This window comes from Protopterus annectens, chromosome 3.part0, assembly GCF_019279795.1.
Source record: "Protopterus annectens isolate FY-2018-M chromosome 3.part0, PAN1.0, whole genome shotgun sequence".
Lineage (NCBI taxonomy): Eukaryota > Metazoa > Chordata > Ceratodontiformes > Protopteridae > Protopterus > Protopterus annectens.
Window position 1 is genome coordinate 261,926,377 of NC_056731.1, and position 18,821 is coordinate 261,945,197.

The 18,821-nt window shown below is 41.4% G+C and overlaps 1 protein-coding gene across 1 annotated transcript in view; it reads right to left on the bottom strand.

Moving 5' to 3' along the window:
* TSPAN13 (tetraspanin 13) overlaps positions 1 to 18,821 on the bottom strand; it is a 344,204-nt gene that overhangs the window by 147,394 nt on the left and 177,989 nt on the right. The window contains exon 3 of the mRNA XM_044064742.1: positions 3,840 to 3,920. Within this exon, the coding sequence (XP_043920677.1) occupies positions 3,840 to 3,920 (81 nt within the window). The remainder of the gene's footprint in view (positions 1 to 3,839; positions 3,921 to 18,821) is intronic.

Consider the following 18,821-nt stretch of genomic DNA (forward strand, 5'->3'; position numbering starts at 1 on the left):
TGAGCCAGTTTGCAACCCACCTAGTGATGTACGGGTTGATGCCTAGTTTGCCGAGTTTATCACTGATACCTGAGTGGGGAATTGCATGCACTGCCTTACCCTCATCCACAGCCTTGGTGACTGCCTCAAAGAAGTCAATCAGGGTTCAACAGGCAGGATCTCCCTTGGACAAAGTCAAACTGTGTGGGGTCAAGTTTGGAGATTGCCTATATCTTTGTTAAGCAGGTCCATCATGATGCGCTCCATTGCTTTGCATACAAGACTCGTCAGGCTAACGGGGCGACAGTTACCAAGGTCTGTAGTTACTTCCCCTTTATGGAGCAGGATGATTGTAGCAGTGCATCATTCATTAAGGACATAGCCTGAGGTAAGGCTGTGACTGAACAGGGCACACAGATGTGGTGCCAGTTCGCTTTGTCGCTCATGTAGAATGCAGCCAGTGATATTATCAGGTCCCATGGATGCTGTATTCTTGGCTTTGGACAATGCAGCTTTTACCTGTGCCACAGAAATGGTGGGTACCAGGCTTTCTTCTGGTATTGTTATAGGGCCCTTGGGGGGGTAAAGTTGGCACTGAATCTGTCGGCCAGTATGTTTGCTACATCTGTTGGCAAAGTACAGGAGTGGTCATTGTGCAATAACTCAGAGCAAATATGGGTATTGCCTTGGAGGTTTTTGATAGAGCTATAGAAGGCTTTGTGGTTGTATTTGGTGTCAGACACAATTCTGCCTTCACAGCTGGCTTTAGAGGATTTGATAAGGGATCTCAACTTTTTGTTGAGACTGATAAGGGAGGTTTTGCAGTCTTGTGACTTTTTTTTTTCTGCAACAGTTTCTTTGTCCTGTTGTAGAGTTTACTGATGGCTGGGGACCACCAGATTGGCTTCCTTTTTTTGGAGGAGAGCGTCTTAGTTCTATTTGCTATGGTAAGGTCCATGCATTTATATTCATGCTCGTACAGTGCATTGGTGTATGATTCTGCAGTTGTGCAGCTATTTTCCATTGGCATGTGTGCCGAGAAGTTAGCCACCTCTGTTTTTAGGAGCCCAAAGTTGGCTTTAGAGAAGATTTTCATGGGGGTCACTTTAGAAGGGGTTGTAGGTGAGATGGAGATTTCCATGGCGATTAGTTTATGGTCAGATATAACCAGGGAGGAATTGACTATAGATGTGAAGCAACGGTCTCCCATGTTGGTGATAACCAGGTCGTGGATGTTGCTTCCTCTAGTGGGGGTCAGACTGAGCTGGTCCAGGACACTTGAATTGATAAATTCCAAAAAGCATGGTGTCTGTACATTGGTACTTGAACAATTTTCCCAGTTGATGGAAGAGGAGTTGAAGTCACCCAGTATGAGAGTATTGGGTTGGACCTTGATAGAGTACAGGGTGTTTAGGAACTTACAGTGAGAGTCTAAGGACATGTTTGGGGTTCTACAGTAGGCTATGACTTGTATCGCAGTCTTATCCAGTGTTAGTTGTACCTGAAGTATTTCAGATGCATTATGCTGGGCTACCAGTCTAGAGGTGTGCATACCCGTTAAGGATTTGGAGACACCACCGCCTTTGGAGGTTCCGGACGTATTCTGGGACTGAAAGGTATGTAATGAGTAGTAGCCTGTGTGCACATGGGTTCTTTCTGCCTCTTTAAATCAGGTCTCCATTACAGCACAGATGTCGACATTCTCCATTTTGAGGAGAGCTTTGAGCAAGTGCCTCTTGAGATTTAGACTTCTAGCACTGAGCAGCATGACCAGCATGACCCTCAGATTGCATTTGTTTGTAGCTCTTACTGTGGAATTTTGGTCTTTGGAACACTGCCTAAAAAAAGGCACTATGCCAGTACCCAGAATCCCAGGGTTGACAGATGCCGTCTCTGGCAAAGCATCGAGGTCTATCATGTTGTCCCAGGCAGACAGATACCGGATCCCCTTAGAATGACACCAGAAACTTAGCCGATTGTTGAAGTCGATCATTTTCTGCTCGTACTATGCTATCGTTCTGGGTGACGGTAGAATACTGCTTAGGGCTTGGGTCATACCTGCCTGAGCCAAATAATCCAAGAGTTCCATCACATCTCTTTTCCTGTAGTCCAGAGAGGTACGTCTCAGGTCATTCACACCCACATGGACAATGACTTCAGTCACATTTGTACTTGTTGTGGAGTGACCTGAGTGCATGTGTTATGTGGCGGATCTTGGCACCCAACAGACAACTGTCACCTTCTCCTTGTTCATTTCATAGAAAAGAACAGTGAGAAGTCATGGAAAACCTTACAAATATTTTGCTATTACTTAAATATGCAATAAACTCATCTAGCACTGTTGTGGGCCTATCCCACAACATAAACACATCATCCACAAATCTCGTATAATATTAGATGCGTTTAGAAAAACTACTGGCAGATGGCTCATATTAAGCTTCCCAATGTGACATTACCATATTGGTTAACTATTGGCGCACACAGTGCCCATAGCTACCCCTAACTATATGTGTAATCTGCCAATAGTTTTTCTAATTAAGAAAGCTGGCATGGAAAACTGCATCCAGTGACCCATACTGCTGCCATATCTTTCTTTCTCCTCCTACAAGTCAATGCTTCAACACACCAGTAATAGCTCCCTGTCCCAGGGAAGTCTGGGCAGGCTTTTACCGCCCCCAACATACACAAAAAAACTTGAAAACACTTAAATATTTTGAAAATCAAAAATCAAAAGGGCAATTAAAGCAATGCTAAAAAAAGCCTTATTTTTAACATATAAAAAAATCTGAGGGGAGTTCAAGTCTCAAAGTAAGGTCTACCCTTCGGTGATTAGAAAGCCCTGAACACTGGAGTGGCGCTTGATTTATCGTCATCCAGTGGTTAGATCCAACTGAGAAGGGGCTGAACAAGAGAGTGCTGGAAGAAAATACTGTCAAGTAGTCCTATTGCCACAAGGCACAAGTCTTATTTAATCATATCTGTCTTGCTGCCATAGCATTTCAACTGAGGATAATGTACTGCCTTTTCCATCCCCCCCCCCCCAATGTCCTCCTCCTGCTGTCCTAAACAGATGCACAATGAAACAACACGTTCTTGGAATCTGCCTTGATGGTGCACTGGGTCACTTTTTTTTTTTTTTTTTTAAGTCACATGCTCCTAATGCTTCTAATCTTTGTTTCAGCCAGAAGAGTGACAGATTATTTTATTTTTTTTATATATGTTAACCAGGTGAGTGTAGTAATCCAAGGAATATTTTCAGCCACAGTCTGGAAAGTGTTTTAATTTATTAGTTTAACTGGGTATGTAGCTGGGTTCAATAGTAGCTTTTCAGTCATGGCTGAAGAGATGGACTCTAAGATTAGATATATAGCTGCAAATATGAACTAAATGCTAAAGCTGACAGAGGTAAAGATGGCTGGAAAGCACATTACTATATGCAGCCGAATTAGTGGAGTGGCAAAAAGACCACAAATGTCTTTAAAAACACAAGCACTCTTTCTGCTGATCTGTGAAAATCTAGTCATTTCTGGCAGAATTTATTGCTATGGGTCACGACACCCAAGTATACGTGATAGTGTGACACATTCTAAAAGGGAATAATGCAACATTTCAAAGAAAGTCAGAATACTATGTAGCAAGACTGCAGAATCAAAGGCAGACAGAAAGCTGATAGGAAGTTACTCAAGTAATGCCCCACTCAAAAGCTTAGAACTAAATGTGAAAAAGCTGTAAACAACTGCCCTATAAACAATGATATACAATTTTGTTTTTTATCTTCTTTTCTTAATCATTAATATTTTAAATTGCACATATGAAGCAGTTTAATGCATGCTAAATATTTCTGACTAATGGCTACTTACCTGCTGCTCCTTGTTAACAGCTAAGCAGGCACAAGATAGAGAGAACTGAACAACAAACACCAAGAAAAGGATAATCATGTACTTAAATTCTAGAGTCAAGGAAAACAAATTTTGCATTAAACACAACTGTATGGATACCACACAATATGTTAATAAAAGATGAAAGTTATGTACTTACTACAACAGATCTGCAGGACCAGATCCATGGCTGCAGCAGACTTGGCAATCACTCGGCACTCAATTTCCCAGGATGTTGTATATCACATCAGCTCTCCCATCTTCAGACCTGAACTGTGCTGCTGTTGCAGATCCAAGTATTATGCGACACAAATACCATCTTGGCAAAAGTGATGGTGGCAGGCTGAGTTGCTGCAAAAGGTGGATCCACACAGACTTACTGCTAGGGTAATCACATAACTTTTGTATATGGTGAAAGTGGGCCTATTTTCCATAATATAGATAATATACTGAACAGACTCCCAGAATTGTGGGACACAGGATTATTTCAGCACTGGGTTATCCTCATACAACTGATAATGACCAGTACTGTCCTCAAGCTGGCTACAGAAGACTTAAAAGTACAAAAACATGCTGTACTGATGAATGTTGCCTTCCTGCCACGCAACTGTAAATGTAGAGAGTGAGTGTGACACCTCCATTAGGTGCAGGTGACAGATGGATAAAGCCCCAGTTGATTATGACTCAGGCAACACATGTTCAATTTGCTGCTCAGATACCTGCAGAGCTGGTGTAGGAAAAAGGAGGAATGCTTATGGTACATAAACAAAACAGAGAAGTATTATTGTGGTGCTGATTGTCATAACATTCAAAATCCCAACGTTCCCAACTTTGAAAATTTTGAGGGGCCAAACAGCCATCATGTCTCCTTGATGTTTGTGCCATTTGTTTTCTATGGGGTTCCATATATCCTACAGTGCAGGTGCCTCAACCCACATCCAAGGCATCTGTGGTCAGTCATGTTGTAGGGAGTCTGAATTGCATGCCCTCATTCTGCAGTTGCTAGGATTACCACCCTGGTTCCCTTCTGCTGCAAGGCAGTAGTGGGTTGCTGCACTCTAGCAATTTTGACGGCTGATCCCAGGACTTCTTAAGAATCACTCCAATTTCCTCATATGTAGCCTGGCCAGAGAATCCAATATAATGGTGGAAGCTTTGTGAGTTGAGATGTTTAGAAACTGTCTGGTTGTCACCATATACTTTTTGTGACATCTAATTAAAAAAGGCAGACAGTCCCCTTTGTCCTTTAGAAGGTACGCCTTCTCTGCAGTGGAGTCCAGGACGCGCAAGAAAATTACCTTCCTTGCAAGGCAATGAATGGACTCATTTAAACACAAGCTGGGCTGCTCAGGCAATTCCTGGTATACTCTAGTACGCACTCTGCATCTCCTCTAGAGACTGGGCCTTGATTAAGAAATTATTAAAGTTAAGAGTAAACTGTGGATGTTCTCAGTCTTGCAGTGTGCTATCATTGCGGCCATACTCTAAATACTCTTAGATGCAGCAGATGAACTGAAGGACAAGGAATACGCCCACCAACATCAAACACGTCACATGCCCCCTGAAAATACATATGCTAAAATAAGCATCTTTCAGGTTTAAAAGCAACAGACAGCCTGAGGGGTTAGCATCTTGAACTATGGAATTTTTAGGAACCTGGTTAGCTCTCACAGGTTGATGATGTACCTCCAGAAGCCTAGTTTCTTGGTCTGAAGAAGCCTCAAGTAAAATCCTCTCATCTCTTGCCCTGTAGGGGCTAGTACTATTGTCCGCAAGACTAACAGAGGCCCTACCAGCTCTTGCTCTTTTGCAACTCATAGTAAGGCTTGGAGTTTGTACTTCCAGTTGACTATTTTCAAGGACCTCACCATTCTAAGGAACTGATGGGATGAGGGGGTTTACGGGACAGGACATTTTTTTTAAAGGAGGGGCGAAAGGAGACTGGGGTAGTTGCAGGGACCAGTCTCTGTCTCCCTGCTGCCATTTTCTCTTTTGGGTGAGCTTCTATACTTGCACGCTGGTTATTTTTAACTGTCTACTACAACAAAGTTATTTGGAGGGATAGTAATTAGAGAATGGGAGTTTTTTCAAAGGAATCTACATCCTCCTCCTTATTTCAAGCTTCATAAAAACACATTATAAGATGGAGTCCTCATGAGCAGTTGCTTATCGAGAGGGTAATTTAGGAGCTCTGCCTTAACATCCTCAGATAGGAACACAATCGTCCGCCCAGAGCAGCTTCTTTTAACAGACCCTGTAACAGCAGCCCCAGATGCTATAGCCATTATATCAAATGCAACATGCATGCTTGCTCATCTTCAAAAGAAGCTGGATTTGGTTAAGTGACTTTTTTTTCTCTAAAGGCTTTGCCACGCACTCCCCTACAACTATCCTGGCATTACTTGAAAACACATTCCTGGCATTTTTAGAAGGTGGGTTTGGCAATCCAAGGCCCTTGAAGCCAGCACTGCTGCCATACCTATACTATACACAAACACACACACAAACACACACACAAACACAAACACACACTTTTTTATTGCCAAATTTATCACCGAGCTGCACACACACAAACACACACACTTTTTTATTGCCAAATTTATCACCGAGCTGCAAGTCAAGCTTAACGGTATGATATTTGGACATGGACTTTATGGATCAAAATTTTGGAAGGTCCTAAACCCTACAAAAAAATGTAGGTAGCTGGAATCTGACTTCAGGGAATTACCTAAGCAGTCCAAAAGGTACAGGTATGTTTCTGTTTGTTTTGGGAAGCAGAAGCCTTGTGTGTCTCATAACTGAGGGCCATAAGACAGGCATTCTTTGAGAGTGGGGTGGGGTGTGGGGGGGGGATCAGAGGCCAGAATGTCTTCACTATCCATGTCATAAACAACATGAAGGATCCATATTCTCACTTGTTACGCATGAGTCTGTGTAAAAGGAAAGGCCTCCTCCTCCTTTTTGGGATGATGGATTCTAGACGCAAGATAGTTGGTCAGGCTGCAAGTTAAAACCTCAAGACAGTTTATCCCACCAAAGCCTGGCAAAGTTCTGGTCCTCCAGTGCCTGGGTCCTGGCAAGAAGCCAGGGATTTAGGAACCAGGGACATTTCTCTGGGTCCAGACTTATTGCTGGTAAGGTAAACCTCATCAATAACAAATTTGTGGACATTGTCATCAAACTTTCAAACAAGGTGAGGGTAATGTGACACAGATGCCCAGTCAACATCCACCACAGGCTAAAATTACATCATGGGTTGGGACATTTCATTCAGGCCAATGGCATGGCAGACTCTGAAAGTGTAGTGCCAGAGGCCTTGGGTGTTACAGGCATCCAGACTGGCGGCTGTTGAAGTGCCACTGTAAAGACATTAGAGTTTCAGGCAAATGATTCAGTTCAAAGGTCTGCTCAGACCTCTCCTTCTGGCCCTTTTTTTTTTTTTTTTGAGACACACATCCATGAAAGCCTGTTTTTGCATGTCTGCAGACAAGACTTGTTTACTGAACAAGGCCACAAGCTTCCCTTTAGTCACTTATTGCTGGTGGGTTTCCTACCTTCTTTTAATACTTGTAAAAAAATGCAGCAGTTCATAGTCTTAGGATGATGACCCTGGCAAATCTTGCCATTAACAATATCATGTTCTACAAGTAGGCAACAAATATGCTGGTTGTGGAAATCTTTGAGAGGAATTTGACATCTAGTACCATATCTCTTCCTTCCTCTGGGTCAGGTATGCCCTACACCTCTGTGTACAGCATTCACTAACCCAGACATCCTATATACTACAAAACATTAAATGGTAGACAGATTACTGATAAACTGAAGTAAGAAGGTTCCCAAAGAGGTACTTATTTGCTCACTTTTCAGACTATTGTCTTGGCAGACACACTGCAGCGCAACTTCTTGTACATTTATCTATGCTGAGAAAAAGAACAAAAGATGGCATGAGCAGATGTCACCTGCATAACAGGTGAAGACACCAAAGGGATAACAGCATTTCTCAGGCTGCGTAATCCAGTACTGATTCAAAATGCATCTCTCTTAGAGTTATTACAACTTCTTATTTAGATTTTTCTCCAAAAAGTTCTACTTTAACAGATGGCTCAAACCCCCACTGTTTTAGCATGCAAAGCAATGTGCTCTAATGGAATCTTTTAAGCAGAAAACACTGTTGGGAACATTGTGTGTCCCATTATACTTTCCTAAAGATTTTTCAACTCCTACAGGGAAACTAATGCATGCACTTTTACACACTTTTAGAAAAATGCAGCAGTTCAAAGGCCTTCACTGTCATAGTCCAACATTTACATTATATTTTGTTTCCTCTCCTTTTTGAAGTTAACATGTTGTGGCACAAATGCTCAAGTTTAAAAACAGTTAAAATCGTGGTTCTGAATTCATCTTTAAGCTGCACTAAAATCCCTAAGGATAGAATTATATTCTTAGGCAGTGGTTATTGCTGAAGATCAAACTGTGACTGCCTAAAAGTTACACAATAAAGTCTCAAACAAAGAATGAAATATGGAATTTTATGCAAAGGCACTAAATGTATGAGATCACAGGCCAGTTATTGTCACAGTTTGCCATTCTGGAAATCATTCTATAAATCACTTAAATCATTCTGGATATCTTGCAACAAACCAGATATAATGGCTGCTACTGAAACCTGGCTAAAACTCTACATAAAAGACTCTGAACCCCCCCCCACGGCTATGCTTAAGATCACATGGATCCCGTAAAAAAAGAGCTGGTGTTGCATTACTCTTTCCAAATACCTTTACTATAGTCCTCTATATTAACTTCATTCCACAATTTTCTACAGTCGAAATTATAACATCATTCCTAAAAATGAATAACTGTAAGAATCTCTGCATTACAGCTCTATACATCCCCCCAGGTAATAAAATTCCTCTGTTACAAGAAATTCTTGCCCAGACATCAAACAATATATAAAAAAATTAAACAATTATCCTGGGTGATGTAGACATTAACTGGCTAGATCTCATACAACCAGCCCTCATCCAAAATCAACCTCTAACGCTTTTCAGCTCATTACCAATGCAACTATACCTAACAGAAACAAAGACAGCGGTTCCATCCTCGATTGGATTCTGGTCGCCGACCCAAATAAAATCTATCCAAGAGTCCTATGTACCAAGCATCTGGAAAAAAAGCATACATTCTCCCCCTTCACGAAGGTGGCAACAGCACAGACATCTCCAAAATTTGCCCTATTGCTATTCTCTCCCCTATTTCTAAGATCTTGGAAAACAAGCATTCACATTCAACTTCTAAACTACCCACTTCATAATCAAATCCTTGCCCCCTACTCAGCATGGGTTCAGGCCAGGCCACAGTATTACAACAGCTTTTATATCCTTTGTGGATACAGTTAACAGAGCATGAGATGCAGGAAAAGTTGCATCCTCACTATTTCTTGACCTCATTTAAGGCCTTTGATTCAGTCTCCCAAGCCTACTTCTTACAAAACTCTTTGACATTAGGTTATCTCCCCCCAAACCCTAAACTGGTTTTCTAATTACCTCACAAATAGACAACAATCTACCAAATAGCAGCACTCTTTCTCTCCATTCCTTAACACAACCACAGGTTTTTCCCCAAGGCTCCATACTAGGGCCTCTTCTTTTCGGTATTTTTTTTTTTTTTATCAACAACTTCCACTCCACTCTTAGTCAGTGTTCTGTAATGCAATATGTAGAGGATTCAACCATCATCTCCATTGCCAACTTCACATCTGAACTTCAGCAAACTACATCTACCAAAACCTGGATGAAAAACAACCATCTTGCCTTCAACCCCAACAAAACCAAACTCGTTATTTACCTCTAAGAAAAACACTCCCCTAAACAACACTAAATTCACTATACACACTCAAAATAAAACTATTAATGACGCTGTGTCCCATAAAAAGTACTAGGTGCTATCCTAGATGAAAACCTAACATTTGACCTGCATGCGCACAACAGTATAAAAAACACATCAAAAATTGAATGTCCACTGCAGACAAACACTTCCTAACCACTCTACAAATTAACCAATCTACAAAACAGACCCTTCCCTCAACCTTTCTTCTACCTTCTCTCTTATATGGTGTACTTCTCCTTACCAATATCCAATAATCTCTAAAATCCAAGATTGAGACCTGCTGCAATAAAATTGTCAAGTTTGCAACTATTGCAAAATACTCCTCCTTTCACTGTTCCTCCCTACACTTAGTGAACTGGCTCAAACTTCCACATTACCTCATATACTTGCAATTAACTACAGCACACAAAATCATCTTCAAACCACTGGACTCCCCCAGCCATTACTTCTATACTTACTATCTCCCAAAAAGGCTTCTCAGATCAGAGAATCAACTTCTCCTGAAAGTAGAAAAAAACATTTCAGCTGTCCAGATGCTCTACTCTTTTTCTATTGCCAAAAAGTGGAATGCCCTCCCATTACTAATAAGGACCACCACTAATGCATCTTCCTTCAAAGGTCTCTACGACACCTCTCCACTCTTTGGCACTGCACATATACCAACACTGCACCTCTCAAAACCTGATTTCCTGACTTCATCACTTATAACACCTTTACCTACTCCCCGTCAGTTCAAACTCTTCTACCTACTAGTATGACTAATCATAAAAATATCATCTAGACCCTCTACATTATAATACCTACTTAATAATGATATTGAGTTCTATGTGCTTGACATGCACACCTATGTTTTACTTAAGAGTGATATGATTACAGGCTGTCTTATGCTTTACTTTCGGATACATCTTCAGCTCTTACCTTCATAAGTTGATAATATCCTCTACATTACTAGTAGTTAAGTTATTGATATATTATTTTAGTATACTTAACTACGACATCTGACCTGACCTGTGTATTCAACTGCATCTCTTACATTGCACTGTAATTAATTTGTTAGTGTCAAGCTTTTACCTGTGACTCTCAACTTATGTATATGTGTCTCTTCTATTGTACGTACTTGTTAATGTGGAGCTTCCTCCACTGGAAATGGGCTCACTTGGCCCAGTGGACAATCCCAGTAAACAAATGGAAATAATTAAAATAAATACAAATTTAGTTTAAAAATGGGGTGGACATGCAACTTCTGTTCTATACACAGAATACAACATCAGTCCAAAACATATCTTTAATTAGCTATAACTGAATCAGAGGTACAAATCTTGTATATTTCACTAAAAAAAAAAAAAAAAAAACATTATCAGTAACCTGGCAAGACTCAAACTTCATGGTTTGTGACAGCTAAAGTAAAGGGGCAAGTGCCACACTGAAATATTTAAATACACATTACTACTTTTGAATACATTTCACAACATAACACCCTATTTCTACTGCCTGAAAGTTTCAAAAATTGGATGATATATGGACTTTTATACACATATAACAAATGCAGGAGTTTGCAGGCTCCCACTGTTACTATAGTGAAGAAAAAAAAAAGAAATCGCAAAATGCATTTGTCCATTAGATAATAGGATATGCACAATGCAGAATACAGCACTGGTCTAGAAAACATAATTGTAAACAGGAAGAGTTTTTGTCAGTGAAATTATGACTGCCCCTGAGGAAAAAAAAAAAAAAAGACTTACATGCAGTAAAGTATATTACACGAAGACAATGACATACAAGTTCCATTTACATCTTCAAAAACTATGTCTGTACACTTCAAACACTTACAATGGTTGAAGCAATCAACATTTTGCTGCACAAACAAGGCTTTCCCAGAGCTCTAACTCCATTCCTTGCTCCTATCATGCACCAAACTTTCAGTTACAGCTCAATTTTGTCCAGTGGGTAAAAATATTTATACCTGCCCAACTATAAAGAACCCTGCAAAGAAACCTCACCATATTCCATGTTTCATGTATGGCTGAAGAGGCCCATGTTAAGGGATACACTAAGTGACATAATGAGCAGTTGGGAGGGTATGCTGAAGTGGACAGAGAGGGATAAGGAAGCTCTAAGATAAAGTTATGCACTACCATAATGTAACATGATCAAATCCCTCCAGTTTACACAGCAAGAAAGAGACCTCATGTAAACATCTTGGGAGTAGTCCTGATAGACTATCCCAGATAGAACATGGCTCTGATTAAGAACCCAGCTCTTCAGATCACATTCAGCTTATAGCGCCTTTTGGAAGTGTGTAGTGAAGCCCATGCTGCAACAGCACAAATGCAGTCTCCTGTACATTCTTAAAAAGGCTAGGGGGTGTACATATTCATTGCAGAATGAAGCCTTAGCTTATCTGGCATTAACATTTAACCAGGCTGCCACCTAGACAAAGTATCTTCTGCAACACCAGCAAAGGAAATAAAAAGATTACTTTTGTACAATCTTTAGTTCTAGGTATGCAAAATTCGCTCAGCAGAAAATCTATCATCTCTTAATCTTTCTCCCTGAATTTGAGAGAGACAGATTCAAGCACACGAGAGTACTTTTGTCATAAAAACTGGATTTGTTCTCGGGAATACCTTATCTTACAAAGAAAATTAGATCGGGAAGGCAGCAACAGCAGGCCTATAACAAACATTCCTGGTTGACATTATTCCCACTAGAAAATGTTTTTCAGGATAGATATTTCAGCTATGCTGGGGCCACAGGTATGAAGGAGAATATACTAAAATTTTCTCTAAGAGGAAAGTGAGGCCCCACTGATGAACAACTAAATAAGGTCTGAGCAGACAGATATATCTAAGAAAGTTCTTACAAGCCTTCAAGGATGCTAAGGACACACAGTTAAAACCTTAACAAAAATTGGAGACTGCTGCCAAATGTACACGGTATAGACAAGACGGAGACTTTATTGAAGATGTCAGTGAAAAAACGATGTAAATGGAGTGGAGAAAGGATATATTCCTATTAGAGTAGCAGACAAACAGAATTTTATCCACTTTTCTTTGTTTATTTTTGAGTGGTATTATCTGTGGCTCAACAAGCAGAACACCTGCCTTCGGTGTGAGAAGTTTAGTAGTTTCTATTCTATTCTCTTCCTGAACCATGTTATTGTATTAATTTTTCTGTACAAACACTGAAGTGCAGCATTAAGGGGTGCTGAACTCCCGAGTTCAGCTTGCTTTCCTTTGGCTTAGATGTTAAAATGTGAACTGGTGGTGGCTCATGTAGATATGAAGGATCCTACAGTATTTACTGAAACAGTGGAGCATTTCCTAGTGCCCTAGCTAAACTTCCCTCAGTTAGTGCGTGTGTGTGTGTGTGTGTGTGTGTGTATACACACACACACACACACACACACACACACACACACACACACACACACACACGAAGTTGGCTTGATCTGAAATGTACACTGCTATCAGAAAGCAATGTGAACTGGTCACACAGCCTCAATCTCTCCTAACAAAGGGGACAGATCCAGTTTCCCTATCTGATGTATCAAACATGATGCCAAGACTGGATAACAAATGCACTATGGGAAGGTAGTCCCAAAAGCCCTGCAGCAAAAAAGGACCCATCCTGTCTCCCACTTGAAGGTAAGGAGGGGTCAACTGCACCATGCCCATCCAAAACTTAGTTTTCTAAATGCATATATTTAGGACACTGAGAAACAGAATCAGCCTGAAGTCCTGTCTTTCTGGGGACTACAGACATATGGAAGAAACCCTAGATCCTTTCTGGTTTGGTGAGAATTCTTGCATGGTTCATTTTATGATGAGGGTTTGCAACCTCTTATTTGGTTGCCTCTCTCTGATGACACTGCCTAGGAAAAGAAGGGGGATTGGTTCTGGAGGATATACAAATAGAACCGTATAGCATCTGGAATCACTTTCCTGATTCATCTGACCTTTGTGATAGCCAGGGACTTAATATTAACAACTCAACTTAAGATGGTGATTCAACCTCCAAATCTTTCCAAGGATGACCAGTCAAGCAAGTCCTCAGAAATTCTTTGGCTGGGTCTCAGGGACAAGGCTATGGGATCTCTGATTTTGAGGGCCACCTTGCCTCTAGGTTGGTAAATATTCAAGAAAATCATACGACTACAGGAATTTTCAAAACAACTTGGCACTCTCCTGGTTCCTGACAAATATCCACTGAGAAATGGAATACTTTACCCCCCCCCCCCCCCCCCCCCAAAAAAAAAAAAAAAAAAAAAAAAAAAAAAGTTGTGTCTTTCTCATATGCTCATCCTTGATAAATTTCTCTCACATCTGGGGTCTGAAAAAAAGACCCTTCCAAAATGGCATTGATAAACACCTTAAAGATCTCTGCAAATTCTCATACTCAAAGTTAGACCTGCCTCCTCATGGTAATTACCTGTTCCAGGCGCCCACTTTTGTATTAAGCATCAGCTTCATGGACAGTAATGTTTTGCCCAATACTGTTGCCAACTGAAACTCAAGCTTACGGTGGAGATCACTGTGTGTCAACTTTTGCAGTGTGACCAAGTTCTTTGTTAGGTCATGAGCAATGCATGTCACATGCATCAAGTAATCCAGTGCTCCTAAAGTATGAGAGACATGCATACATTTCCCGGATAGGATTTATGGCCACAAAATCTCCATACAGGGGATGACCTTAACAGCTCTTTTTGGCCATCACCATAACGGAGTCTACAACAGAAGCCTTACTCCATGTATGCCCGTCCTTGGAAGGCCGGATGATTTTATCAGACTTCCATGAGATAGGCTCAGCCACATTATGCTTTTGTCATACAACACTGATCATTAAACTGGAGGGAGGGGGTTACCAAAGATGAAGATAAACCAAGAAAATCTAACGGTATTACTAAGTGCTAGGAGTCTAAACAAACAACTCCACTCCCTAGAAGCTCTCTTTACCTTACAGAATGCAGATGTCTGCATGGTCACTGAGACATGGTTTAAAGCCACAAAGAGCAAACCAACAGTGCAAGGTTATAATGCCTTCTAAACATTTAAGCCAGCTACTTCACAGGCAGAGACTAAAGGTGGAGGTGTCTCTGTTTACATAAAAAATAAATACAATTCAAGACTGGTCAAACGGGACAATGTACTTGAGCTGCTCCATGTTCAAATCACCATAGGTAAAATCCAATACCACTTCCTTGCAAGTTATAGGTACCCCTCTATGACCCAGGAAACCCATACCATGTATTTAAACTTAATAGAAACACTAACCATCCAACCCAATACCATATTCATGGGCGACTTTAATTACCCCATTATTAACTGGGAATCCTATACAACACCAAATGTACAAGCACAGAGATTCCTCGATTTTGTAAACACAAACTCCCTGGACCAGATATAGTCAATGCACCAACCAGGGGTGCAACTATACGGAAACTGGTCTTTACTAGTATGGGAGGCTGCTGCACACCCCCTACTGTAATGCCTTCCCTGGTAAGACCACAAAATGGTCTCCTTTGAAGTAAAAATAAAACCTGGACCCCCCAGCTAAACCTGGAATATTCAGGAACTATTCTAAGGCTAACTTCCTGTTATTAAGTGAGAACCTGGCAAAATTTCAAGCCCCTATAAACCCAGAGAATACTGCTACCTATGCAGAACTGCTCAAAGAAACCCTGTACAAGCATGTTAATAGCTGCACAGAGGCAGCTGTACCCACCAGGAAAAAGTATAGAACTAACTCAAAAAACAAGCCATCCTGCTGAAATCATAAAATTAATAGGCTGTATAACAGGAGGAAGAAAATCATGACAAAAATTAGGAGGTGCAGCACCCATCAGGACAAAAGCACTCTCAAACTAAAACAACTCACAAGACAAAAAGTCTACCGAAGCCAAATATGAGGTAAATATGGCCTCCCAAGCCAGCAACAACCACAAAGCATTTGTTAGCTAAATCCACAACCTCAAAGGCAATACACAATTGTGTGCAAAGCTCACTGTAAATGGACCCACCTATACTGAGCCAGAAGACACAGCAAACCTCCTGGCTGATAAATTCAGTTTCAACTTTATCCCTCTCTCCCCCTCAACCTTCCCTCAGGAAATATCGAATATAACTACCCCTGCTATCACTAGGGAACAGGTCCTTAATGCTCTCTCTAAGACCAAGAACACTGCATCAATGGGTCCAGACAATATCCCAGGATGCCTTCTAAGTAGCATGAAACATGATCTATCAGGGTCTTTGGAATTACTATTTAATTGTAGCCTCCAAACAGGCTTTGTGCCTCATGAATGGAGAAAGGCAACAGAGTCAGCCCTCTGCACAAAAACAGGCCATCTACAGACCAAGGAAACTGCAGAGACAAGTCTCACTAGTCTTATATGCAAAGCCATGGAAAGAATTATCATGGAGATGATCAAAAGAGATTTAGTAAACCTCCAGACACTGGACCCAACTCAGTCTGGTTTGTTAAGGGGAGTTCATGCCTACTGACCATGGTAGACTTCTTTGAGAAAGTCACCAAAACAATGGATAAGGGCAAAATCGTTCACACTGCCTACCTTGACCTGGCCAAAGCATTTGGCACAATACCCCACTCGGGCATCATTGACAAACTCAAGAGATTAGGTACAAACATGTATGTCACCCGGTGGATAGCCAACTGGATCACACACAGGACCCAGGAAGTTAGAATTGAGGAGCTCACCTCTACAAAGGAGGCCAGTCACAATTGCAGTCCCTCAAGAATCAGTCCTTGGACTGCTCCTTTTTGGCATTTACTCCTCAGAAGTCAAGGCCAATGTCAGTGGTCTCTGGTTGACTAAATCTGCACATGATTGCAAATTAGGAGCCGTCATTGAATCTCACACAGACAAAAATGTTCTCCAGGAGGGAGTGACACAGACAAACTGGTGTCAGAGTCATGGAATAAAAATAAATGCCAAGAAAATCATAACAGTATCCTTTGGGAAGTCATCCATCCCTGGTAACTATCATATTGACAACACACCCGTTACAGTTGACACACTAGTCAGCGACTTAGGGACACACATAGATAGTAATGTAGCCTTTGACCATTACGTGAGTGGTGAGGAACTCATTCTATGTTGCACAACTTATGAACAAAGGTATGGTGTCCAAGTCCAAGGAAGTCATCGTTCCACTGGATTCGGTATTCATCCGATCTATTATCGAGTACAATGCTCCCTTTGGTATGTACCTAACCAGGCATATCCAACAATTGGAACATCCACAGAGTTTCCCCACTAAAAGAAAAAAAGGGAACAAGTAAATTGTCCTATGACGACTGCCTCACGGCTCTATCCCTGTATTCTGTCTCCTACAGGCTTTTGAAGGGAGATCTATGCCTGGCATACAGGGCATTGTCAGACCCCACTCTTATGGACCTCATGTATTATCCACAAAAAAAAAAAAAAAACAGCACTAGAATTACCCATTCTAAAGACTTAAACCTTGCCTGTGATAGAAACATGACCTGCTGGAGAGATAGGCATGTATCCCAGAGACTACCAAGTCTATGGAACAGGCTCCCAATCCATGTGAAGCAGAGTTCCTCCCTAACCCAATTAAAGTGCAACTTGGACAATTGGATGGGAAACTGGAAAATCACCCCTGGTTTGGCACTCATGTCTCTAATGGGTGCAGGTAACCTGTAAATGGTTCATCACCCAGGCCCATGCTTACACTTATCAAGGGTATCAGAACTTGTCAGAGATTTAGGATGCGTGGCTAGGCTCAGAAAGGCAGTTGTGGTCATTAGCCTACTAAACACCTATGAACCTATAAGATGGGGCAAACCAAAAAGCCTCCTGCAGAATTCCCTCACGAGTTTGAGGCTCTCCCCCAAACGTGGAATCATTCAGAAAGGAATTGGGGGAAGCCCACCCACTACAACTAAATCCATATGTGGTGTGGGGAACTTTGTTGAGGAGTCTTCTTTCTAGGGACACTTGACTGTATCCGAGTGCTAGTTCTGTTGCAGCTCTTTGCCCAGTTGGGAAAATGATGAAAAGCCTGCAGTTCCTGAATGACAGATGTCTCAGGGTGGCGATGATGTTGAGGATGTCTCTCTCTCAGGGTGGTGATGATGTTGAGGATGCCTCTCTCAAAGTCCAACAGTCTGACAGTTTCATTAGCACTATACAGAAAATCTCAGCTACTGAGTTCAGACAGATAGTACAGAGGCCATTGGTTTCACTGTCAACACAGACTTCTAAGATGTCAGCACTGAGATGGCAGAACAGAGTTCCTGAACCATCAAGCCTAATGCTGAGGATAGCTTTGGTACAGATGGCACAAACAGTGATCATAAAGACACTGAATGAATGTGGGGACTGGTGCCACTGTCTGTGCTGATCTGATGAGGAAGACCTTGCACCTAGTAGGCTTCAACACCAACAGAGTTGATGTCAATGGGAGGGATCAACACCACTGGGTGAAAAAAACACTGGTGCCGTTGTAGAAGATATGGAAGGAAAAACAAAAAGTCTGCTCTGAAACTCTCAGTGCTGGAGCACAGGAAAGTGAAAGGTAAGGGTTCCACCTAGAAACAGAAGGGGAACAGAGGACACCTACATCAATTTAAGCCTTAAAAGTCTCTTTCAAATGGTCCCAATTCAAATGCATACAGGGGAATTTGCAACTTTCTACTCAACTTCATAGACAGAGAAGGAAGGCCTCCACACTCTAAACCCTTCATCTTCTAAGTGAGATCTGATATCAAAAGGGAATGTGCAAATCAGCAAAGGTAAAATGTTATAAACACTGCTTGCCATCAGTGGAGTTTGCATCTTTCTCCACTGTTGTGCAACCATGGAATTGATATATGGAAATTCTGGGGGGGGGGGGGGGTGCAGGAGGACAAACTCCCCTTGCAAAAAAAAAAAAGTGTCCTATGTTTGTTGCAGCTAATTTCAAATTTTTTACCATCACAGAAACTACCTTTGGGGAACTGACATTCTTCAGCTGAAGAACCTGGGGTTGTTTTTAGCCATCCTGACAGGCGAAGAAAACCCTTGAAGTCCTTTCTGGGCTTATCTTTTATGGT